Source organism: Cyprinus carpio, chromosome B20 (genome assembly GCF_018340385.1).
Source record: "Cyprinus carpio isolate SPL01 chromosome B20, ASM1834038v1, whole genome shotgun sequence".
Classification (NCBI taxonomy): Eukaryota; Metazoa; Chordata; class Actinopteri; order Cypriniformes; family Cyprinidae; genus Cyprinus; species Cyprinus carpio.
The window spans coordinates 18,521,619-18,546,998 of record NC_056616.1 but is presented as its reverse complement, the minus strand read 5'-3'; the positions used below and the strand labels follow the sequence as shown (position 1 = coordinate 18,546,998).

General features: G+C 36.8%; 2 protein-coding genes across 2 annotated transcripts in view; both read left to right on the top strand.

The window, feature by feature from the left end:
* adgb (androglobin) overlaps positions 1 to 2,994 on the top strand; it is a 39,427-nt gene extending 36,433 nt beyond the window's left edge. Inside the window, 6 exon segments of the mRNA XM_042746532.1 lie at positions 151 to 308; positions 1,136 to 1,291; positions 1,376 to 1,454; positions 1,553 to 1,634; positions 1,992 to 2,175; positions 2,296 to 2,994. Of these exon segments, the coding sequence (XP_042602466.1) occupies positions 151 to 308; positions 1,136 to 1,291; positions 1,376 to 1,454; positions 1,553 to 1,634; positions 1,992 to 2,175; positions 2,296 to 2,484 (848 nt within the window). The 3' untranslated portion in view covers positions 2,485 to 2,994.
* A 6,546-nt stretch (positions 2,995 to 9,540) lies between these two features.
* The window catches only part of LOC109049616 (syntaxin-binding protein 5-like), a 74,006-nt gene continuing 58,166 nt past the window's right edge, over positions 9,541 to 25,380 (top strand). The window contains 2 exon segments of the mRNA XM_042746226.1: positions 9,541 to 10,150; positions 13,083 to 13,180. Coding sequence (XP_042602160.1) covers positions 10,013 to 10,150; positions 13,083 to 13,180 — 236 coding nt within the window. The 5' untranslated portion in view covers positions 9,541 to 10,012.

The following is a 25,380-nucleotide window of genomic DNA, read 5'->3' as shown; positions in this document are numbered from 1 at the left end:
AAAACCAAATGTGTTAATCATGTATTCAGAATAACATTTTATTATTTATTTTATTTTATAGACATACTTTTGGCTCACTTTTGGTTGAAGACCTGTATTTTTTTCATTCTGTATTATCTTGTCTGTTTGATATCTATTTTTCTTTGGCAGTGTTTGGGGATATTTTGGATAGCACATCCACGCCTTTGGGTACAGACCAACAAAACAAAGAGGGCCAGAAATCTGCTCCTAAATCAACCCAAAAGGCCAAGGAACGAGACAAGGACAAAGATAAACTAACATCAAAGTCAAGCTCCATTATGGAGCAAGTCAGTACAGTATATGTGTGTTTGTTTTTTTTTAATGTCAGTATCGAATCCCACCATATGTTTAAATCATTCACCCCATATTCTCCTGTAGAAAGAGCTTCTCTCATGAATATTGTTTATTGTGCTTTACAGAAGTGCACATTTCTCTCAAGTTTTTTTTTTAACCTTGGAATGGATCAAGATATAATGTTTACATTTATACATTTGAGGACATTTAAGGTTAAGCTCTGATACAGTGTTTCTTTGTCAGAAATCTAAGAAAGTGACTTTCAAATTTTTAAAAGAATGAGTTGTAAGCATACACAACCATTCAAAAGTTTGAGGTCAGTCTTTTATATTTATATAGATTTTTTATTTTTTTTTGATTCAGCAAGTAAATCGATCAAAAGTAATAGTAAAGTTGATTATACTTTTAAAAAAGATTTCCATTTCAAATATATGCTGTTCTTTTGAACTTTTATTTCAGAAAGAATTAAAAAAATGTAGCATGGTTTGTACAAAATTATTAATCAGTTGTTCTCAACACTGATAATAGTAAGAAATGTTTCTTGAGCATTAAAATTACATTAAAATGATTTCCAAAGGATCATGTGACACTGAAGACTGGAGTAATGGCTGCTGAAAATTCAGCTTTGCCATCAGTGGAATAAATTAAATTTTAAAATATATTTAACAAGCAAATGGTTATTTTAAATTATAATAATATTTTATAATATTGCTGTTTTTACTCTATTTTTGATCAAATAAATGGAGACTTCTTTTAATCTAACCGACCCCAAACTTTTGAACAGTACTGTAAATGTCAGCTTGTTCATTTGTGTGTGCAGAGTTTGGATGAGAGTAAGCCCCACTGGACCCTGCGTGTGGTGAGTGACCACAGTGAGGCAGGAAGTATAGAGGTGAAGAAAGACACTGAGAAACTAGAGGAGATCAGAGCCATGAAACTGGCCTGGGAAGCAGCTGAGCCTGGCAGAGCAGCAAAGGTACCACATAACTGGAAAGGTAGAAGTAAATCTGCTCTGGGTGTTCAAACAATCCTGCATGTGCATCTGATTGGTTTGTTTTGGGCTCATCAGACCCGGCTGCGCTATCTCAAAGAGCTGCAAGAACGTGCAGAGAGTAAAGAGCCTGTCACGGCTGAAACAGGTTACACACAAAGATACATACAACCAGATTGTTTAATACAGTATAATATGGGCATATTTAATATATGGCCTAATATTTTCAACGTTTATATTTTGTAGACAATCAGCCTCAGCCCCAACAGAGTGGAGAGCTCATACAGAACACTGACAAAAATGATATAGATTATACACCATTTATCAGGTACCACAATTTATTATATTATATTATATTATAAAAGTTCAAAGGTTTGGGGTCGATAATATATATATATATAAAAAGTTTGTTAATCAAGGAAGCATTTATTTGATCAAAATGACAGTAATAACAGTAATATTGTGACATTATAAATTTGAAATAATAACAGTTTTATATTTAATTTTAAAATGTAATTATTTCCTGTGTTGGCAAAGCTTTCAGATATCATTCTAATGCTGATTTGGTACTTAGAAAACATTTCTTATTATTATCAATATTGAAAAGGCTCCTTGCTTAAAGTACGGTAACAGTAATGTATATGATCTTCTCTTTCTCTCATAGTTTCACTCTCTTTTTGTTTGAGAAGTCTTTGCCGCAGCCTCGTCTGAAGGATGAAGTGTTGGAGGAGGAGCAGAGGAGGGAACGCTCTGAGAAGTTCCAAAATTTCCGCCTGATCTGGGACAATATTCTGGAACAGCGTAAAAAGGAAAAAATTGCACGCAAGGAAATGATGAAACGACAGCTAGAGACTTACATTGGCTTTCAGGTTTGTGATGTGTTGATACTATAAATGCAGATTTACACCACACAAAATCATTGTTTTTATTGTTGGTATTTGTACAATAGCAGAGAAGTCATTAGAAAAAAATGTGATTTCCTGTTACAGGACACAATGGATGCATATCGGCAAAAGATGCTGCAGGCTCGTGAGGCATTCTGTTCCCGCATCCTAAAGGAGCAGTCACATAAGAAAATGGAAGAGCCACCTTTGGAAACAGTCGAACAGGTTGAGCTAGAGAAAAACCCTACTGTGGTCCAGTCAAGTGGACGTAAGAGTGGGGGCAAGAGGAAGTGATCTGACCGACCAAAATTTCATAGCAATCTAATTAGCGGCCACTCATTCTAATATTACTCTTCATTTTATTAAGAACAGTGCATTGCCTGTCCTTTTTGAAAATATATTAAGATAAGATTTCTTTTGTAACAAGTGAATTCAGTTTGTAAGATTAGCGTGCAAAGTCACCTTTCATTGTCAGGTTATCTTCCTCTGTGATTCTTTATTTAAATGGTTACTGTCAGGATTGATTTGAGCAGCTCTGAAGGACAGTCTGTCTCAGAGTGGCGGATATTGTTTCCCAGAAGACACGGCAAGAGTAGTTCCGGAATATTATTGTTCCTATACATTCAAACGATTTATTAAATGGCAATTTATTACATACTTTACAGATGAAATTAAAATTAATTAGATCCTTGTATGGTTTCCAAGTTTTTTTAATATATTTTATCACATGAGATAAAATGAGTGCTGGAACTTAAGCACAAACACAATGACAATGTGATGTGATTAAAAATAAAAATAAATAAACAAACACTTGATGAATCTCCCAAGTAAATTAAATTACTTTTATTATAGGAATGTATAGCTACATTAAGCTGTGATAAATGATCTATTTATTACTATTTAGCCATCATTTGAGGATATGTGTTACGACAGAAATGCATAAATCATTCCAACATGATACATTGTCAATGTGAAGAGCATTTGTTTTGGACAAAGTTGCATATTGCAGGATGAGTCATCAACATTTTCCAGTTTTTCAGTTTCCAGAACATAAAGCATATATATAGCAAATCTCCTATTTTAATTTGGGCAAGGTTGTTTTTTTTCTTTTACAACATCTTTGATTCATGCAACAATGCTTTAGTTTCCACTTCAAACTAATGTGTGAGACCTCTGTATCTTTAAATGGAATGCTGGATTGAATCAGAAAGTTTCCTGCCAGCTGAATGCAGCAACGTGACCTCAGTTGTCTGTAGGATTGCAGTCCTTTATATTTTGGTTTTTCTAGGGGTTTTGTGAGGCCTGCTCTAGGAGATATTATTCCAATCCAGTGGATGGTTAGAGCATTACTCACAGCCTCTCATAAGATGTCTCTGCTCATAAGGATAATTGAGGTTAAATCACTCTCTGTGTCCCTTTTCTCTTTCACTGTTCTGTTGTTGTCTCATCCCTACAACAAACAGACACAAACTTGAGTTGGGTGGGTTTTTTTCTCTGTCTGTGAAGCGATACATCTGAAGTGATGTAAGGTCTGGGATATGTGTGTGTGTCTGTGTGTAGGTGTGTTCCCTTTTCTCCTCAGTCTGCAGTCAGTTCTCCTCCAGCTATACCAACCCTCACCTCCCCAGAAATCATATTAGGGAGCTAATCCACCAAGCCACAGTTAGAATTTGCACATGTACTTGCAAAACATGACTTCTTTTCTTGCATTGCAGTCCAGTCATCTCAATATAAGGTATGAGGAAGTGCTTGAGCAAATGCACAAGATTTAATTCTACTCCCTGACTGCCACACACCACAATAAAAAGAAGAAAAAAAATATTAATGCCTCATATTAGCCAGACGTTGTCTCTTCTAGCTGATGGCACTGTGGAGATTAGACAAAGGGCTCAAATATTAATTGTAGGGTCCATGTTTTTCCCCATGTCTTTGTCTTCTCACACATTCAACTCTATCACAGGAACTGAACAAGGGCAGTGACTGACATTATATTGGTTTGTGTGTCACATAGGAGTGAAGGTAAGATAAGTACGGCTTTAAATTTTAATCCTGAGAAGCACAAAAGACATTGTCGAAAGATAAAACTTTTCTCAGTTAATAATGAAATCAAATGATAACCTTCTACTAACGGCTACTAATCCCTGATAATTACCACCAGGAATGTTTAAGTGTGTGGTGCATAGACTCCCAAAGCAGTGACTTGATACCTAAATGTTCAGGTGAACATATACCAATATTGGTTTATGAGATAAATCCCTGCTGTTTATCTAATGAGAAAATGACTGTGTGCTGACAGCTATAAAACAGAATAATTTGGGCACATGATGTGTTATGATGGGACTTTCTGTACAGCGTCTGATAACACAATCTGAATGACAGCACTTAATTGAGAAGGTTTCATAACTGCATTAGTAATGGCCCAAAGCAGCGTTTTGCTCTCATAATTTTAAAAGGGTGCTATAATTTTGGTTATGAAACCACAGTATTCCGATTACGAAGTTGAACGGATCGAAAGAACGGCAAACCGAGACGTTTACGTGTTGTTGGATATTTCTTTTCGGTGTTTGAGAGGAGACTAAAATGTCGTTCAATAATGGAAAACGCGTTAATTGGAGTAAAGAAAAGCTTTATTCTTACATTTTATGGTCCAAAAAGGCTATTCAGTGCAAATTAGATGCTACGCTCAGGGACAACGCCAATATGATTGTTTAATGACTTCTACAGTTCACTGTGGTTCACAGATTCACCTTAGCTAAACCCTAAACTTAATGTCAGCTGTCTTGCTTGTCTTCTCAACCCTAGTTGAAGCAACCCAGCTCAGAGGAATAGTCATATAACCATATAGTGTGTCTTAACCACAGAAACAATAGAAAAATGGGAAGAGAGTGGACAGGTTGTCTCTCCCATCAGACTGAGTGATTGATGGCTGTCGTTTAAAGTTATCTAAAACCAGGGAGGTGTTTAATCAGACGGGTTGCTGGCAATGATGTATAAAGATGTTCGAAAATGCCCTTACATAGTGCCTTTTGCCATCTTACACTTGTGCTGAGTGAGAGATGCTGTTGACAGGAAGCTTTGAAATAGTTTTCTGACTTGGACAAGAATGATGAGATCACAGAGCTGAAAGAACAGAGGTTGTGCTGGCTGCCCTTATATGCTGTAAGCAGAAACTGTAATGGTATTATTTTAAACCCGGCAACACACAAGACATGCCATTTGACCTTTGGAAATCCCCTTTTCACAAACCTCTTTGCTTCATTTTTGTGCTTGAGACAGTGTAGGCTCAGATACGGCTTTCAGAGCCATATTACAGAAACTTCCTTAAGTTAAGTAATAGCTTTTGTCTAAAATGAGATCCTAAATTGAATCATTATGGTGAACAGATAAGATTCTAGAGAAAGAAAGTTTGTGCAATACAGGCCTCACTTTAGACCATAGCAGGGCAAATGCTTCAAACCAAGAACTTTGAACACATAAAAAAATTTACACTTTTGACACCATACTTGACCTTATCAGTTACACTGACCTTTCAGTCAGTCAAAGGATTTATAGTTCAGTGTCTATGAAAAATACCTATTTTAATACATAATGAATGAAGCTCATGATAATACGTATCTGTATTTCCTCTGTCATACGAAATAGTCTCCTTTATGTTTAGCATAATTTCTCTGTCCTTCTGTATCTTATTGTGCTATTTACATTACAGGTCCTCCCTCCAAAGCTCAAAGATGGGTGTTTTAGTGTCATTGCCAGCAGCCTGCAGTTTAGTCATCACAGTGAGTTCATCTGTATGTGTGTGTGTGAATGTGTCTGCTGAGAATTGTTGATAGGTGTCTTATCGCATCTGTTGATTATTCCTGCTGATAGCAGATGTGTTGCAATGAGTGCAAATGAGACATCCTTCTTCTAATGTTCCTCCTGGTAGCACAGACTTTTAGTTGTCAAGTCTTGCACCCACACACACGTTTACCTGGCTATCTAAATGGGGACATACAGTACTGTACCATAGTGTAGTCTTCTGTTGTTTTCATGTAATAATAATTATAACTACATCATTTTCCCAAATGAGGATTTCACACATTGCGACTACAAAACTAAATGATCCAAAAACAGAAATGCCTTCAAATTCTTCAAATTATATTAGAAAGATAGTCAAACACATTTGGAATGAGATGAGGATGAGCAAATACTGACAGAATTTTCATTTTTGTTTGATCTATCCCTTTAAAAACATTATTTTGAGAAACATCAGTATACACTTTGGGATTGTTTGCTGAAGTGGCTGGAAATATTACTTTCTCTCCAAATCGTAAAACTCTCAGATCATTACGATGCTGTCGATGCATTATTTAAGGCGGTAATACAGAATCAACATCTGTTCATGAAGCAGATGATGCAAACAGACTGAAATGGCATTCATAGATGTGGATCCTTCTGAAGATCTCTTTTGTGAGAGCCACTTACAGACCTGTAAACTAAAGACTGCAAACAATTTGGCAATCTGATCGCATTCTGCATTTGTGTTAGGAAGCAAAACTGTGCCTATTTGAGATGTAAATGTAGCTCTCGTAGTGCATTTTCCTAAAGCCCTGTGCAGTGCTGTATGTGTAAATGTGTGAGTTCATTTGTTATTATAGTTTACTGATGTCCCTTTAAAGCCATGTCACATCCAGCTCTTTCTTTGTAGGATTAGGGGTGGATTAATTTGAATACACTGTTCCTTATAATACAGTTCAATATTAAACACATTTTACATTCCCCTCAGTTTAAAACCCTGTGTTCAATCACAGAAGCTGGATATTTGCATATTGAAACACTTTATGAATTATTCATAACTTGTTAGAGGTCATCAAAACAAACTAATAATGACATGGGCCTTCTGATTATGAAATAAAGCACACAATCGCTGTGTAATCATCATCAGAGTTGTATGGTTTAAAAGGGGGCGGGGCTAAGCATGCCAAGGGGAAAGGTACATCTAATTAGATTGGACAGGCAATTGACATCATAGGTTGTAATGAATGCAGTTTCTGTGGTGATGCAGAGAAGATTATCTTTATTACTGTCAAAATGTTCAGATATTTTCATAAAACGATTGTCAATGTTTTTTGATTGATGCAGAGAAGATTTATTACTATCAAAATGTTCTGATATTTTCATAAAAAGTGTGTCAATATTTTTTGGTTAGGGAGAAATAGAGATGTGAATTATAATATAATTTAAGTTTAAAAAATAATTTCTACAGAGTTATGATACTATAGCGATAAATAATAATTGGAAATATCAATTTAGCATAACTCTTTAAACATTTTTAAATGAAAATGTGTGTTTGTGAGTGTGTACTGTACTGTATGTATTTATATAAATTTAAAAAAGTTTTTATTTATACATTTTTAGTTTTCTTTACATTTGTTTTTTTTTATTTTATTTTGTATTTAATTTTTAAATATTTAAAAAAAAGTATTTATTGCACATGGCAACTAAATTAACCTGATAACCCACACGAGGAGGAATGACTAAATAAATAAAAACAATAGTTTAAATTGTGATCATGCACTGGTGTGTGCTAAATTGCAATGCTGCATCTGTAATTAGAGGGGTTTATAGCTTCTTGCATGAAACCCACGTCAACAAAGGAGTACCTTGCTTTAGTCATACTTCTGTAAACTTTGGCCCCTCCTTAGCGAACTAGCCAAACATTCATCAGTGGGAGGGTCTTAACAAAGCTTACAAATGTCAGTCTCATACCCACTTAATGCTGAATACTAAACTCTCTCTCTCTCTTATTATTGTCAAGAATAAAAGGGAGCAGAGTGATTGAGAAACCATTGAAGTCATTGATGTTCCAGTGTGTGGTTTATGGAGTGTTTTGTGTGTGTAGCGAGCTGGTGATTGGTCAGTGACTCATACGTACATGAGGATGGCCCTTACCTTATAAGGATCTCTTCAGCCTCTCCCAGGGCCTGATAAGGAAATGCATGCAATCTCCATCGTTACAGTATTAAAGGGTAGAGAATCAAAGGGATCTCCAAACCTCAGTGAAGACCTAGTGTTTGTCTTCATTAGCGTGGTGGTCAAGGGTACTCAGTGACTTTATTTACATATACTTGTGACTAACTTTTTTATTTTAAATCTGTTCATTGATCAGGCCATAATACCCTATGTTATAATGATATCTATAATCTAAACTGTGAATAGTTACCCTAAATTTATATGGATGCATTGGCTTTTTATTTTTTTGATGATTTTATAACTGAAGCCAAATTAATATTGTATTAATTTGAATATGAATATGGTATTAATTTGATTTTGCAATAAGTAATTAGTTGGACATGCTGTCCGGCATGTACAGTTCTTCTCAGCAGCTGGTTTGATTAAGTAGTGTTAAAATTTTCCCTAAAATAATCTAATTTCATCTCATGGACAGAGACAAACTGTGCTCTACCAGACATGCATTGCAGATCGCAAAGAGTAAACTTGGCCTTCATTAAACAGGGGCAGGTGTCTAAATCAGTTGCTAGTGACACACTCTTAAACAGCAGTGGCAAGACTGACGGTTGAGCCATTATGACCTCTACTTTCTGACCTTCTTTATCTTACATCAGACATACGAAAGCCAACACTGATCTAGATAGCTGGCAATCTTTTATAATGATCAGTGTTCAGACTACAAGTCTAGTTAAAAATCTAATTGCAATTGCACAATATATTTTGTTTTCTGTTGTGGTGGATTATTTCAAACTGTCTTAAATGAGAAATACCTCAATCCTGCAAACTAACATTTGCATATCATTAATAGTTATAGCTTTTGTTTAACAATTTAAAATAACGAAGCCACACTGAGATACATTCAGACAAGAGTTTTTATAAATACATTTTGTACCCCATGTCACACTATTGGAGTACAGCCACAAATTAACATGTTTTCAGTTAGCCTATTCTTTTTGCACTAATACATTTTGACCAGTGAATTTCCATGATTTTACATTCATTCAGATTACCAGGTAAGGATTTAAAATAATGATGCTAATATGTTTTTTTTTAATAATATAGATTGCAACCCAATTAAATATTTTAGAGCTGAATATAACTAAAAAACATATATTGTCTCAAGAAATTTCTGACTCCTTGAAATGTGCAGATTTTCTATGACCGTGAGAGCCCTGTTTCTTCTTAGAGAGCAACCATGGATAGCTTTTTTGTGCCCATGGAGAAATTAACCTTAAAAAATAGTCATAATCTAAAAAAATATTTCCCCTATCAAATCTATTTTACAGCGTGCAGGCTAAACTAAAGAACTGATGCATATTATGACTGTTATGTGTTAGCTGATGCGCTTCCATCCTGCATCCCTGCGGCTCCAGGTGCAGAGTCCCACCCCTCATTTCTGCAATGTGACGCCAGGCTCACTCAGCGCTCCACAGTCTTGCCTGGTCACCGGGAAAAGCGTTTGGAAGGCGGCTTCAGTCATCCAGTCTGGAGTGCGCATGCGCGGCGCTGCAGCGGTGTTTCCGCGTTGAGTGGCGAGCAGAAGGGATCGAGCGAGTGAGAGAGTGGGAGTGAGAGGATAGAGGGAATTTGAGACGCAGCGGGACGCCGAGTCAGAATAAACGGACACCCCACAAACGCTAATAAAAAGCAAAAAATATCACCGTTCACAACCCAAGCTTTAAGCCATGGAGGACACGGTGAAAACACTTAAAATGTGAGGTTTAAAGAGACGTGCTGCAGAAACGAGCGAGAGCGGCTTTCCCTCTCATCATCCACGGCTGATCTCGACTCGGTGCTCCCGTCCCCCTCCGTCTCTCGCACCGGGGGGAAAATGAAGAAGTTTAATATTCGTAAGGTGCTGGACGGCTTGACGGCCGTGTCGTCCCCTTCTCCATCCCCGCAGCTCGGGGCCAAGGAGAACGAGCTCATCCCGGAGACGCTCCAGTCTGAACACTTCCAGATCTGCAAGGTGGGGAAGCTTTCAAGTGAATGTGTAACATCACCTGATGTGTGTGTGTGTTTTTTCTTTAATAAACCTCGCGCAAGTGCCACTTAGTGCATGCTGTGATTTCACTTTATCCACAGATTTACTAGAATAGCTATAGATACTAGAATATAGATAACGCGTGTCTTTTCTGTTTAGATGTGATGCATCACATAACGTTTTAATGAAAAAACTATTATGCGTTATGATGTCATTCGTATGTTTTATTGCAAATAACAGAGTCCAGTATCTTTTGATTGCACACCGCTGGAATGCGTTTTTACATTAAACCGCTGGTATTACACACTGTACTATCATACTCTGCTCCCTCAAACCCATACTAAAAAAATTTTTTTCACAAGCTGTGCGTGGAAAGAGCTGACTGTGTTTGGAAAATGCGGACAAATGCGTAAAATATTCATGCGTGACACTGAGATTCGTTTGAACCCACACGGTTACTTTTCCTGTCCATATCTTCCGTGTCATAGTGTCCAGTGTTAAACATGCTGCTTTACTGAAGCGTCTGTATCTTGTGGTCATAGAATGAAGCTTTGATGCTTGAGTGGAGGGAGTGGAGGGAGGGAGGGGGATAAACAACCCGTTTCTTGCATAATCTACTGTGCTGGGATTAACGTGTAATTTTGGTATTTTCTTGAAAACCCAGAACTATTCTTGACTCTTTTTGGACACACTGAAGCATACAGTATAGAAGGATAATTTTGGGCCATCAAAGGTGCCCAAATGTTGTCTAGGTAGGCAGATCTTTAGGTTGTTGTCTAGCCTAGGTTCTGAGACTGCGAGTGTGCAATGTGTTTTGAATAGGCCAAGTTTGAAGTATTGCTTTGGTTTAGCTGCCCTCTCTGCATTAGATCTGGGAGCACAGTGGATGGAGTTAATAGTTCTCGGTGAGAAATGGGTTATCTGTAGAGGCTTCTCTCTTCTCATCCATCTCGCTCCGCGCAAAACCACGTCCAGATGAATGCCATATTAGATTATAAACCCACACACACGTGTGCGGAAACTGTAGGAGAATGACAGCACTGCAGCTGGGATTTTAATTCATTTCAAAGATTCGAATCAGTTCGCTCAGTCAACATTGCTACAGGTTACTTTGTTAGTACAGTAGGTGGCGACAAGTTCCTTTTGTGTCATGCGTGAGTCATTGAATCATTTACTAGATTCGTTTGAACACCGAGTCGTTCACAAATCTTATTACACTATATTGAAGTTAGTGTCTAGAGATCTGCTGAGTCACTACAAAAATCCCAAATGACAGCATATTGTCATTTTAGCCTCAGTATTTGTGACTGCTGGGCATTATTTTATCAGTTAGGTTAAAAAAGTCATCTGAATAGATTTACAAGACATTTTCAGCATACAACCACGAATGGCAAACCAATTCAGTTCAAATATGGGCCCTCCTTCAATCCAAACAGCGACTTCTTCATTGAAGGGGGCGTATTCGTTTAGTAGACCCAACCAATAAACGGCTTCTTCACAGCGCGCGCTCGATTGGTATTTGCTCGCGCTGCTGTCAGTCTCTGAAGGCAGGAAAAAAGTAACGCGTTTGTAAGAATACAATCCTGTCAACGCCATCTAATAATTATTCTACGGAGCATGTTTTCAAATCTATTCCACATTAATTATTTTCAAGAGCTTACATGGTATTATCTTAAAGTGTGTTATTATGAAGCACTAAATGATTTCTCAAGAGAAGGGAATATTCACGTATCGTTCCGATATTGATACAGTTGTTTCTTAAAACACCGATCTGAATTTAATAATCATTAATCTTATCGTAGTTAACGAGGTTACATGAGTGCATTTACAGAGGCTTTGGTCTTTTTGTCAGGTTGAAATTTAATAGACGCATACGAACGCTGGATTACGTTAATGTTTATTTCATAATTAGTGGAAAGATGAAAAGAGAAATGAGATAGATGGGAAGGATGAAGTGAAGCTTGATGCTACTGCTGCTCACCGACAGGTACCCGTCCCCGCGAGCGCCGCTTACGTAACCCGCTTTAGCCACTAAAACAAACATACACAGACACAGAGGCTGCGTCTCAAAACACACTGAGCTGCCTAGCTAGACAGCATTATAGGTTCGTCTTGATGCTCAGAAGTGCTATCAGTGTAGGCACCCTCTAGGTTTTCAAACAGACAGTGCGACAATGACAGCTGTTAAGCAGAGGCCAGTGCTGTAAACCTGTAGTCAACCATTGTTGTTGTTCTCTGGATACAGCCAGGTCTGTGTTCTCACTGCCTGTTGTTTTTGTCTATCTATAGCACATAAGGATTGTTTAAGCAATTCAAAAGGCTGGGTATTTGAATATATATTCAGTTAAAATTGATATTGAACTGATATTGAATTGTGGAAGATTGACTCCATCGTGCTGCACACATACACATGCTTTGCCACAATACTTCAAATCAAGACCGTAAATACTACACAACCAGTATTATTTTAGGAAAATTTATTCTATTTTGAATTCACTATTTTTATATTTTAAATTTTCATATTTTAGTTTTCGTCATTTTCTATTGTTCTATTGTTTTCTGAGTATTTTTATTTATGTTTTAGTAAGTTAAGCACTTCGATTTAATGAAAATTAAAAATGTTGTCTTGGCAACTAACTGAAATAACTTAATCTAGTATTTTTATTTCAGCTTTGTTTTAATTAGCATTTTTAAAATTGTTTTAGTTGAACAATAACAACACTGTAAAACTTCTGTCACATTAAAAATGATGAATGAAACGAAATGATGAAACGTTCATCATAAGCAAAAATAGATAAAAACAGACAAATAAAATGTAAACTAAAATGTCAGCCAGCAATTTATTTTAAATTATTTGCCCCCAAGCTTTACATTGTGTACTTTTTAAAACATTTTTCTTTTCTGTTTTGATCCTCAGACTGTGCGCCATGGCTTCCCTTATCAGCCCTCCTCTATGGCATTCGACCCCGTCCAGAAAATCCTTGCCATCGGGACTCAGAGTGGGGCTTTACGATTGTATCCTTTTCACAATGGAAATGAAATAATCTCTGCTCTGTTTCAGGTGCAGTGTGAACCTGTCAGTAAGTATTTAGTTTCTTTGTCAGTTGTGTTATAAGTTGTTATTACTGGTGTGTTTAAGGGCATTGTCAAGCTAAAAACAAATTCATTAGGACATGGATGACCCATTGTTAGTTTTGCCTTTCTGAAATGTGACTATATTATGCTGCATCACAACATAACAAGCTTCATCTGCTTTAAAGTGATGCTATTTGTTGTGCTTAACTGAGCTGATCCGCTGTCATGGCTTGTCAGTCAAACCCGTCGTAAGTCTTTTGTAAAAGGACGTTTATTGTTACTGGATTGGGATTTGGGATCATTAAGGCACATCACCTTAGTTCAGTGTCTCTTTCATCACCCTCATGAATGATCCTAGTACATAAATTCAGATATTAATTATACCGAACAAGTCACTAAGGTCTATTCCCATCTCAGAGACGGCAAAGAACTTCCTGTCTAATCAAAACCTCCATTCACACTCTGTATTCAAATAGATGGCCTTTGATTTTGAAATGAACTTCCACATTCCCCGATTCATTTGTACACACAGAGGCATGACATTACTTTTCACAGTGAGCGCAGCTCTAATTGAAAATATTTCTTCTGCCGTCACTACGGGATAATTTGCTTCAAGTCAGTCAAGTCGGAAGAACAGCTCGCTTGACACCGCCCTTTGTCAGATGTTGAATGATATTGGTGGAAGTTGATACATGCGGCGGCTCTTCAGAGAACAGCCTCTTTAGAAACTGAATGTCTTTGCTCTCTGAGGAGTTCGCTGATACTTAGCCTCTTTGAGTGACTGTGATCAGATAAATGTCGGCTGCTGTGAGATGAGGGCAAATGAAAATCTCCCTAAGAGACTCCAAATTGTGATCAGTGCATCGTCCTTTCTTTCTTTCTTTCTTTCTTTCTTTCTTTCTTTCTTTCTTTCTTTCTTTCTTTCTTTCTTTCTTCGCATCTCATCCCGAGCTATCAGCAGTGCAAAAAGAAACTCAAGATTCAGCTGAATGGGATGGTAGAATAAAGACATACCTTTGATTTTGTGACTGATTTTGGTCTGATCTTGGATGGATTAGCAAAATTGTGACTGACTTAGGTTATGCTGGTATTTCTGGTCAGATATACATGGTACAAATCTCATAGTATTTTGAAGTATTTGCAATGTTATCTCATTCATATTTGTAGATATATATTTTTTAAATGTCTGTTTCGAATGACAATGAAACGCAGTTAACAGCTTTAGAAACTTGAAGCCTTTTGAATGTTCAAAAGTTCAATATACATATACTTTTTTAAAAATAAATGAATACTTCTATTCAGCAAGGATGCATTAAATTGATCAAAAGTGACAGTTAAGAGTTAACATTTATATTTCATTATGATATATATATATATATATTATGATTGTAAGACTTTCAACAACATAAAAAACTAAAAAACTAAAACTTTTGAACAGTGGTATACAATAAAACCCACCTATTAATTCCATTTATCTATGCAAAAATTTTATCTAAATTTTTAGATGCTATGATCGCATTGATAAATGTAGTCTCGGTCCAAACATATGAAAATGTGTGAATATGTGTGAATACCTATGAATGCTAACAAGATCACATTTGTATGTGTATGCCACACAGTGTGTGTCTGTAGCTGTGAGCTGCATAGCGCTGTGAAGATCTGTTTTGCAGTTGTGTAAACTTCTCCCCAGTTGAGAATGACTGAAAGTGGCAGATCAAGAGACCAGAATGGCAGAATCCTGGCAAAAGCATCCAGAAGATTAGAGCGGAGGGAGGGAGAGAGAGGAGAGTCTTCAGTCTCAGGCCAGCGGGCAAATGCCCTGCGATCCCAAAAGCGTTCTGTTTCCCACAGCTCGCTCACAAAAAGACAAAACACACACATATATAGAAAAAAACTACAAAAAAAAAAAATAATATGTCCCCTTAAAATCTTTCACAAAAGGTGTGGAATTCATTTCTTCACCACCAAAAAAAAAAACACTCCCACTGTCTACCGTTGGTCGGACAAACATATAGTCCCACCCCCAAACTCACACCATTGGTTGAGCCAATTTTGCAGGATTGGGATTTTTTGTTGTTGTTAAGAATATTACACAATTCTGCTTTAAACAACCTCTTATAGACTATGGTAACATTGTTATTGGTGGTCTACTATTTGAATAATTAAATTGCGGGTGGTGAAATGGTGGTTATTGTGTAGCAGACAGTTTTGGGTGGTCCCTGTCCTTTGAGAATTATATTTTCAAGCGCAGAGGATAGAGAATGGCAGACTCATAACTCAACTAGCCTTGCGGGCCCATGACTGTGCGGCTCGCACGCAAGATCTATTGATCAACCTCTCAGACATACACACACAGACATGCACAAAGTGGTGTGATGACCTCATGGTAAAGCAGATACATTTTAAATAGTCTCCTGAGTATTTGCACTTCCTCTTTTTGCAGTACACTGTGAGATTGTTGGTTGCTATGCAAAAATATGTCTCCAACACTGATTGCTGACAGTCATAATCACTGTAATTTAGAATATAACCCACTATGAGTCTGATCATTTTATTCACAATGATCATCTCTTCAAATTTAATGAAGGGTATTTATTTCTAAAGAAGATATATGTCACCATGATCAAGCTTCGTCTCCATTATAGGTTGCAGATTATTGAACAGATCATGTTCAGTGCTTGTGATGAATACACTTGAATTTAATGTCACTGAAAGATATGAAGGCAGTGTCCTAAACCTTGCAGGCTCGCCACCCAATGAGACAGTGTTTTTCTATGAAGATAACTTATCTCATTGTAATATCACATTTAGTGATGTACTGTAGAACAAATTCAAGTAAGCTTAAGACATAACTAAGCAAATATTTAAAGATACTTATTTCTTTGTAGTCATAGGTTGACGAAAAAATGCAGAAAATAACGACATTTCTAAATTAATTTATTTATGTATACTGTTTGTTCATACACTATTCTTATGTTTTCAACCAACCACTGAATTTCAGGCATAGGATTGTGGGATGTCACAGGCTGTGAAGGACACATTTATGCTTCCTTCAAAAAACAACAACAACCAGATGGTGTCATTTTATTAGGTAGTAGGTTATGCAAATATCACTATACTACAGAAGCCTATTTTCCATCTCAGAGTAAAAAGTCAAGAAGGTTAATGAGATAGTTCACCCAAAAATGAACATTTTGTTATTAATTAATCACCCTCATTGTGTTCCATACCCATAAAAGTCTTCTTGTAGCTTCATAAAATTAAGGTTGAACCTTCACTGATGTCACATAGACTATTTTAACAATGTCCTTACTATCTTTCTGGGTCTGGAACATGTCAGTTCTGTTGCTGTCTTGTCTATGCAGGGTCAGGAAGCTCTTGGATTTGATCAAAAATATCTTCATTTGTGTTCTGAAGGTGAGCAAAGGTCTTACAGGTTTGGAACGACATGAGTAATCAATGACAGAATTTTCATGTTTGGGTGAATTATCTGTTTAAATAAAAAGAGACTACACTTTTGCTGAGAATGCTGTAACTGGTGATGCGTCCCATTTTACGATTCCACATATGATATGAAATATACTGGCTGTGACATGGCTGTGGTGGTTATGCATGTGTTTTGTATTGCTTTGAGTGTCAGGCATGTAGAGCTGAGCCTAACACACACACAGACATTGCCCGAGGATGCCTATGCCACTTCTTACGTAATCCACAGGAGCAAGGCTCATTGCCAGCAGTGTATGTGTGTGTGTGTGTGTGTGTGTGTGTGTGAGCACACTTGTGTGCTGTGATCGGCTCAAGCAAAGGAGTTTAACTTCATAATGGCACAGCAGCAGCCATCTATGATTGAGTGTGTGACTGTATAACTCACTGTACTCTGTAACTACAGGAAGGGCCACCAATTCAGACAAATCTGATCAGATTCACTAGGCACTCAAACCTCATTGCATTAGGGATAGAATGGTACAGAAGAACCTACAGTGCCTGGTGGTTTTTGAGAAATTATTGTATATTCTTATTTTTTCCACAGTGTCCACATTAGGAATGTGCAAAAATAGATCACTTTAAAATCGTCTGGTTATGGTTCGCCCTGTAAAATTGTGCAGGTTAAGGGCTTGTTCACAGACCAGATGTCATGAGACGGGGTTCTTAGCACCTACAGTAGACAGAATGCAGTAGAACTGAACTCAGAGGTCTTAAGATAAATTTTTTAAAGTTGAAAGAAGTTTTTAACTTGACAAATCGTCTTAATGCAATGCTCATAGTGAGAGACATTTGTGCATTTGTATTCTGACAGTAATTGTTTTGAAATTTATTGTTGAAGGCGGTGAATTTGTTGGCTGTGTCGGCAGTGCTTTAAATGGGATGCATTTAGCAACGCAAGTAGTCGGAGAGGGTTTTAGCATGTTGACAGTAACAGTTACCGTTTTTACTGTCATACTGTCAGCATGCTAAAACCCTCTCTAAGACCTAGAAGAATATTTGATTTAAATATATATATATATTTATACGCACACACACACACACACACACACACACATATATATATATATATATATATATATATATATATATATATAGATAGAAGAAGGTGCTCTTTTAAAGTTAAGCTCTTTTAAAGTATATATATATATATATATATATATATATATAGTTGGTGTTTTAAATTGGATGCATTATTATAAATATTCATTTTGTATTTATAAAAATGCATTTATGTGTAATTTGTAACTTGGTTAGTTTCATCTTACCTTGTTTGGACTCCTCAGCTATTCTTCAGTGATTTTAGGGGACGGTGTGCTGGCTTTGCATTGTTTTGGGACATTGTTTCAAGTTGACTTCTCCAGTCCAACCTAATTATGCCTTCCCTCAGCTCTCAAGGTCCTCACTCACATTACTATAATGCTAAACCTGCATTAATCCGGCATTTCTGCATCTCAGCATGCCCTGTCTGCATTAGGGTTCACTTCAGTTCACCCCATCGTGGCCCTGGGAATTTCAAGTCTATCAGCTCATTTTTATGCTAACCTCTTCAAAAAAGCTCCCACAATACTTGCGCTTTTTATTTTCTGTGCAGTAGAAATGGAATCGGCCCATCTGAAATGCTCCTCTTTTATTGCTCTTATCTAATAAGCACGGCATATATCGCAGTCCGTTTCCCCTGAGGCTTGCATGAGAAAACCTCTTAACGACAGAGACATGAAAAAAGCCTCGCGTGTTGCCGGTACCTAGTCGTCATAGAAATATGGTCTTTGTGACGTTTGCAGAGAAGCTATTAAATAATTTACAGTAAATTACCCTCCTGGTACAGTCTAGGAGTGTTGGCCCATCAGACAGGATGCAGAACAAAAAAAGGGCTGAACTGGAGCAGGCTGACATCCTCAAGTAAGGGCACTTGTGAGTCACCACTTTCAAGGAAAGGGTAATGGAAATGTTGCAGAAGGATTCAATATTGTCTTCACTTTCAGAAAACAATTTCTTTTGTTTGTGATGTCTCTCAAAGCTCAGACACATGCCCTTTCCATTAAGGCAAAAAGGCAATAACAAATAACACAATAGCAAATTGCAGAGACCTGACACCAGTTTAGCAAGATAAACAGTGCAGATTGTTCACACAGAGCCAAATATTCAGGTCTTGTTTATTGTTTCTGACGTTGCTCTGTCTGTTTTGCACCTGCTCGCTCCTCCGTACGCCTTCTGTTTCTCTCCTTTCTGTGTCTTTACCTCCTCCTCCCTCCGTCACTGCAGTGAATTTTTGTTTCTGTCTGTGCTAAGTGGTTGCTATGCAGTTTAGAAAGTGCGGTGCAGTTTATGGGATGCAGTTGCCAGGCGAGACAGACTCCTGCTCTCTCACGGTAAACTGGGCAGAACTGTGAGTCCCTTGTGCCTTTGAGGTCACCTACCTGCTCTGTAATTACACACAAACAATGGAATACTGTGCTTCATTGGCTCTTTGGCAAACTGACAAACATATTGCCGCACTTATATGCGCATACAAGCTCAGCATTTTGTTGTCGGTGCGATATACGCATGCAAGGAAGTGGCATCTGTCAGTCAGTCAATCAGTCAGTCACAACACACGCGATCACACAGCCCAGCTTACACTTCATCACACTAACAAGGCTCCGTGAACTGTCTGTAAGCTGATCTCTCTCACCATCAAAGCCTGTCTTTGGCTCATTGATCTGTTTCATCACTTCAAAGAGGTTTCCAGTCCCATAGCCCCTACCACTTTCTTCTTCCCCTTCACCCCTCCATCACTCTGCACTACTCCACTCCCTTCAGCTGAGCTTCTCCCCTGTCAAATGTCTGTGTCACACACACATTTGCTTTGATTAGGTATTTTGTGTCTAGATCACAGCACGTGTGTAAGTGGACAGCATTCTTCGCTTATCGAGGTTGCGTTTACATAGCTTTGGAAAATCACTGAAAGTGTTTGTGGTTTTATCAGAAATTTTTTTTTTAGAAATGCTTAAAAAAATAAATAATTTAATACAGTACACAATAAAACAATGATAACTTTTTAAAAAATTAAATGTTAATCATTTTTATTAGTTTACTGCAAGTTACCATGCCCAGTTTGGTGAAGAATTATAATAGATTTAATGGTAAATGTACTGTAATTTACTGAAAATAGTATTTTTTTTTTTTTAAGTAAAAGCTTAAGTTACAATGTATTTTGCTGTGAACATGTACATTGTTCAACCAGTGTATTTCTATAGTCAGATTTTGTTAAAACTAGACATGTTCTGGTATTCAGTAATGCGATATCACGGTAATTACAAATTATTCAGAATTTGGAATGCATTTTAAGAATACTTTTCCTATCAACTGGTCAAAATGCACAACACCTATATGCTGCTTGAATATAATGTTATGTTCAATGTTATTTAATGAGCTAACATGAACTAAGACATGTATTTTTTTTAACAAAGATTAATAACTTCTGTAGCAAATGTAGCTATTGCTCATTGTGAATGTTAATGGTTTACTAATGAGGTCTTATTGTAAAGTGATACCTATGGGTCTTTATTGTTCTTTTGCACTTTAATCTGTGTAAAACATTTAACTTTATATATTTTTCTGTATTGCTTTATTGTATTTAAATGTTCAGTTATTTTTGTTATAAGAAAAAAAAAATAATTTAACCTGTTATATGATCTGTATTATGACCACTTTTGTTAAACTAAATTTCAGTACTGTGATAAAACTGTGTACCGTGATAAAAGCATTAGCGATTAATCGCAACAGGAAAAATTTGATACCTGCATATCCCTAGTTAAAACTATGTTTTTCTAAGAAAAAAAAAGTATAATTTATGCACTCTGTAGCTCACGGGATTTCATTGGTGTGTTTTATGGTTTTTGAAAAAGATAAATCGCTAATTGTTTAGAATTTTTTTACTGACATTCACAATTTTCAACTGTACTTTTCAAATGTGTAGACATTTATATTTGTAATAATTTAGATCACAAAACAGTTCTGCATATTACTACTAATAATAATCATAATAATTATTATTCATATTTATAGTGCATACTATGCTTTAATGTATGTGGTTATTATTTTTAGACTTTTTTAAGATGATAAAAACCTCAATATCGATTGATTGATCTCCAAAAGTTTAGTGACTAGTTGTTGTTGCAGTTGTTCTTTTATATATATTCGCAATAAATTCCTGGAAACAACTGCCATTTTTTTAAACTAATTTTTGGATAAGGTACTATGCAGTGATTCTGACTCATTTGGAGTTTGTCATTTAGTGTTATGCTGACAGATTACTATCGGCCAGTTGCCAGAACAGTCCCACCTTTGAGAAAACGAGGGCTAATTGTCCTGCTGTTGGTTTAGCAGCTGGACTGTGATCCTGGTAACCCCATCAGCAGTCGTGGGATTCAATGCACGTAACACCCATGAGATGGCCTTTGATCATTAAGTACTGCCATCCAAGTCCCTGAATGGACCTCATGGCAAGAGTGGCTTTCAGCCAAACACACACTGTACTGGAGTGTGTGGTAGCAGGTGTGACCTTGACAGAGGGGTTCTGTGGGTGCGCAGGTTAAACCACTCTGTATTTTTCTGTCTTTCTGCATTCACGCTTTCCTGTGGGCTGAAAACCGCTCACATCAAACGCTAACAACAGAAATATCCTTCTCCTTCATGCTCCCTTTCTCTGCCTGTTCCTCCCACTCGTTGTTTTATAATTCCTGTTGCTTTATCTTAGCTTTTCATTCCGTTACTCAGCAAAAGGAAGACCACAGTCAGCGTCATTGGGCTTTTGGAACAGCTAAATATACCTCATGTTTAATCAAGCTCTTAACTGTGTTTGACTCCCTTTTGCCTCAGGAATTGAAAGTAAGGATACTCATATGAAAACATGGAAAGAGAGGAAAAAAACTTAATCTGTAGTTTGTTCAGCAGTGATTTCTGAAAATGGAAAACGAGTGCATACAGATCACTGGAAGTTCATGACCTTATTCCTCAAATATGTGCCAGTATTTATGGAAATCTCTGTGCTATCAGAGCAAGTCATTTTCAATATGATCCGAGAGTCATCTAGCTTCCTTAACAATAATATCCTCGCTTCTTGGGATTTGTTGCTCATATCCTAATGCTCCATATGTCTGTCTAATCAGCTTTTTCTTTCATAGCGCTTCTTTGTGTCGGAAGCTTATGTTAGTGTTGATTCATATAGGTACTGAGATAAATCAGTACAGGAACATATGACAGTTTAGGGTGTTGGTGATGACAACATTTTTAAAAAAATTTGCTTAATGGTTTATATTTCATGACAATTGGATGTGGTGAATGTTTAATTGCTTTTAATGGGCAGTGATTTATGGGGACGCAGGGGTGTCGCTAGACCCTTTTTAGGACACATGCCTCTGTGAAATACCATTGTGCCCTAGTAAAACATTATTGATATATCCTTGTCTGACTCTGGAGATTACTGTATGCTTTAATCGGTCAAACGGGTTTGCAAAAGGTCTTAAATTGTTTGTGATTCAGTTTGCTTCATCTGTACAGTTCACTGACATGCTGGATCATTTTCAGTGCTTCCTTACACCATAATAGTAACAAAATACTGTATAATACAGAAAACAAGAGCACTGGAGATTAATATTTACCTTGAATCCATTGTTTGAGCATATCTGTACTGCAGATACATTTAAAACATATATCCAGTATCAAAAAAGTAAAAAAAAAAAAAAAAAAAAAAAAAAAAATATATATATATATATATATATATATATATATATGTATATATGTATATATATATAGCAAAATAAGCAGAATGAGCAGAAATCTGAACAATGGTAAATGTGACCACACCTTAACTGGTAAGTCTGCTAGCATAGCATACTGTAAACTAATACACTGCCACTATGGATTTGATTTAATTGTTGCTTGTAGTTGATACTACAGGCTTTTTTGATTTTCTAGAGGAAGATATTGCTATAGCCTGAGGTGTTTTTGAAACAGCAATACAAATGGCTTTCTCTTAGGCTCCTTAAAGGATAGAATTCTGCTGTTGTTTTAAAATCTTACTAGATATCTATATGTGCTTTAGCCCCATCATGGTGTTATGAACCAGTGATATTTTGCTAAAATCTACATCTTTTTCATATGGCAAGGAAGACACAGGATCTGTACTAACCCGTGTATTTATGGCTGAATCTGAGTGCTAATTCACAATATCACACACTTTAAATCCCAAGCTCTAACACCCTTTACACTTTCTGTATTTCACTAAATTTACACTTGACAGAAAATCTAGAAAGATTAACATAAAAGGTGAAATAAAAAGAAGAGAGCTGACCAAATGACATAAATGTCTCTACCCAGCTGTGCTATTTCACCACAAGTATAAATTCTTCATTTTTTGCAATGATTACAATAGACTGATATCTATTGCTACAGACTGCTGCCTTTAGAATCTGATTTTAATTTGTTGTGCTGTTAGTCCATGAAGTACACAGTGCAATTAGTGCAGACGCAATACCATGTCTCCCTTCCCCCACGTCACACACACACACACACACACACACACGCATTATAGACGTAAGTGACTGTGATGTTAATTCCTGTCCTATGCTGAGAGCACTGCTCTGCTGCTGTCATGACATCATACAGAGACCCTATAGAAGGACAGAGAGAGAGAGAGAGGTACACGTGTAATGTGTGGTATGATGAGTCACCGTTTTCTTAATGCTCATTGAGGCACACGGCTGGCATATCTCGCTCAAATGTGCACATACATACACACTCATGCTGAACCTGTGTGATTTGGGACATTTGTGGCCACAGGGGTGTTTGCCATTTACGTCTGATTAGTTCAGATTGCTGATTAGGCTGTGATGTCAAATGTACAGGGAAGGTAGAGTTGGAAGATTGGAAAGAGCGAAAGGATTGAATCGAGACAGAAGGGCAGTTATTTCAGTATTCTGAATCTTGTCACTTGTGATAGAAAGTGTGATGTGGGTGGCATTTTGTGTGTGTGTGTGTCACAGTTTAAACAGGGATTTTGGTCCAAGTGTTGCTTTTTCTGCAACCTCCCACATGCTGCTTCTTTGGCCATGTTTGGCGAACAGCGGCCTCCTATGACAGGGCAAACACCCACACAAAAAGACACACATAAACAAGGACCAGCCCAACTGAACAGTTGTTTAACAAGAATCTATACTGAGCTCTCTCTCTTTCTCTCTCTCCCTCTATCATTTATGTGTGTATGTATCTGTCTGCTTGTCTCTCTGTCTATAGATCTATCATGCTAGCATCTATCTGTCGTTCTGTCAATCAGTCGATCATTCTGTCATTTTATCTTTCTGTTGTTCTGTTTATCATTTTATTGACTAATATCTATATCTATCTGTGTTGCTTTTTATCATTCTATATATTGTAATATCTATCATTCTATCAGTCTGTCTGTTCTTCAGCCTATGTATCTGTCATTGAAAATTGTAATTTTTGTTGTCATTCTGTCTATCATTCATATCATATTGATCTATCTGTTGTTCTATCTGCTGAAATACTCAGGTTTAGGGGTTCAAATCTCTAGCTCTAAGTATAAGCAATAGTAGTCTGTTAGTGATGTTTGCCTTAGGAGAACTATGGGATGAAATTAGACTCAAAATGATTAATAGATGCACGCACAATTATCCATGTACTGCATACATTTTATACATGTATTTTACTAACCACAAAAAAATGCCTTTCAATTTGAGTCTGTGGAATTCAGGATTCAATGATTGTGCAGCAATTTGTACAAATATAGACATATTTGCGAATAAAAATGTTCTGTTCTGCATTAATATATCATAAATTGCTCATGCAAAAATGAAAATCGCTGCGCAATCATTTAATCCTAAATTCCACAGAGTCAAATTGAAAGGTATTTGTTTGTGGTTAGTAAGATACATTTATAAAATTTATGCAGTGCATGTATAATTGTGTGTGCCGCTATTAATCATTTTGAGTCTAATATCATCCCATAGAGAACAGGCTTAAAAAATTCCCTTTCGCTAACACATCTGGACATTTATTCTGTATTATTAAATCTTTGAAGTCACTTTGAATTGCTTTGCGTGCTCAGATCTTATTGTCCCCATCAGATGTACTTTCACCCATACACCAACACACCAAAAAGAACACAGGAGTCTTCCTGTTAGTCTCTGCTGGCCTTTTACTGTATTACACAGTTGCTGCAGAACCATACATTTTTAATGCACTTCCCAAAGTTGCACACTGTGCTCAATGGGTATGTGTGTGTGTTTGAACAAAAGCTTGTCTCACCCGTGTGCCCTCTGTATTGAAGAGTTAATGGTGCAGGTGAGTGTGAAAGCTTTGCTAGTAAATACTGCTTTTATAAACATTGTAAACTCAGCATGAGCAGAATTGTGTCTTGCTGTTTGTGAAGGATACCCTGTCAGTGGTGTTCAGATATCTGGGACTGCAAGTGAAAATGTTTTAGATCTGCATTTTTCTAATTAAAAATGTATTTGGTGTTTGTGTAAAACCTAATGATCATGATATCTGACATAATTTGAGAATGTAACGTATAGCATCTTAAGATTCAATAAAAGACTGTCTGTACAAAGGAGTTCACAAACGTCACAAATTATTTGATTAGTTGCCTAAAA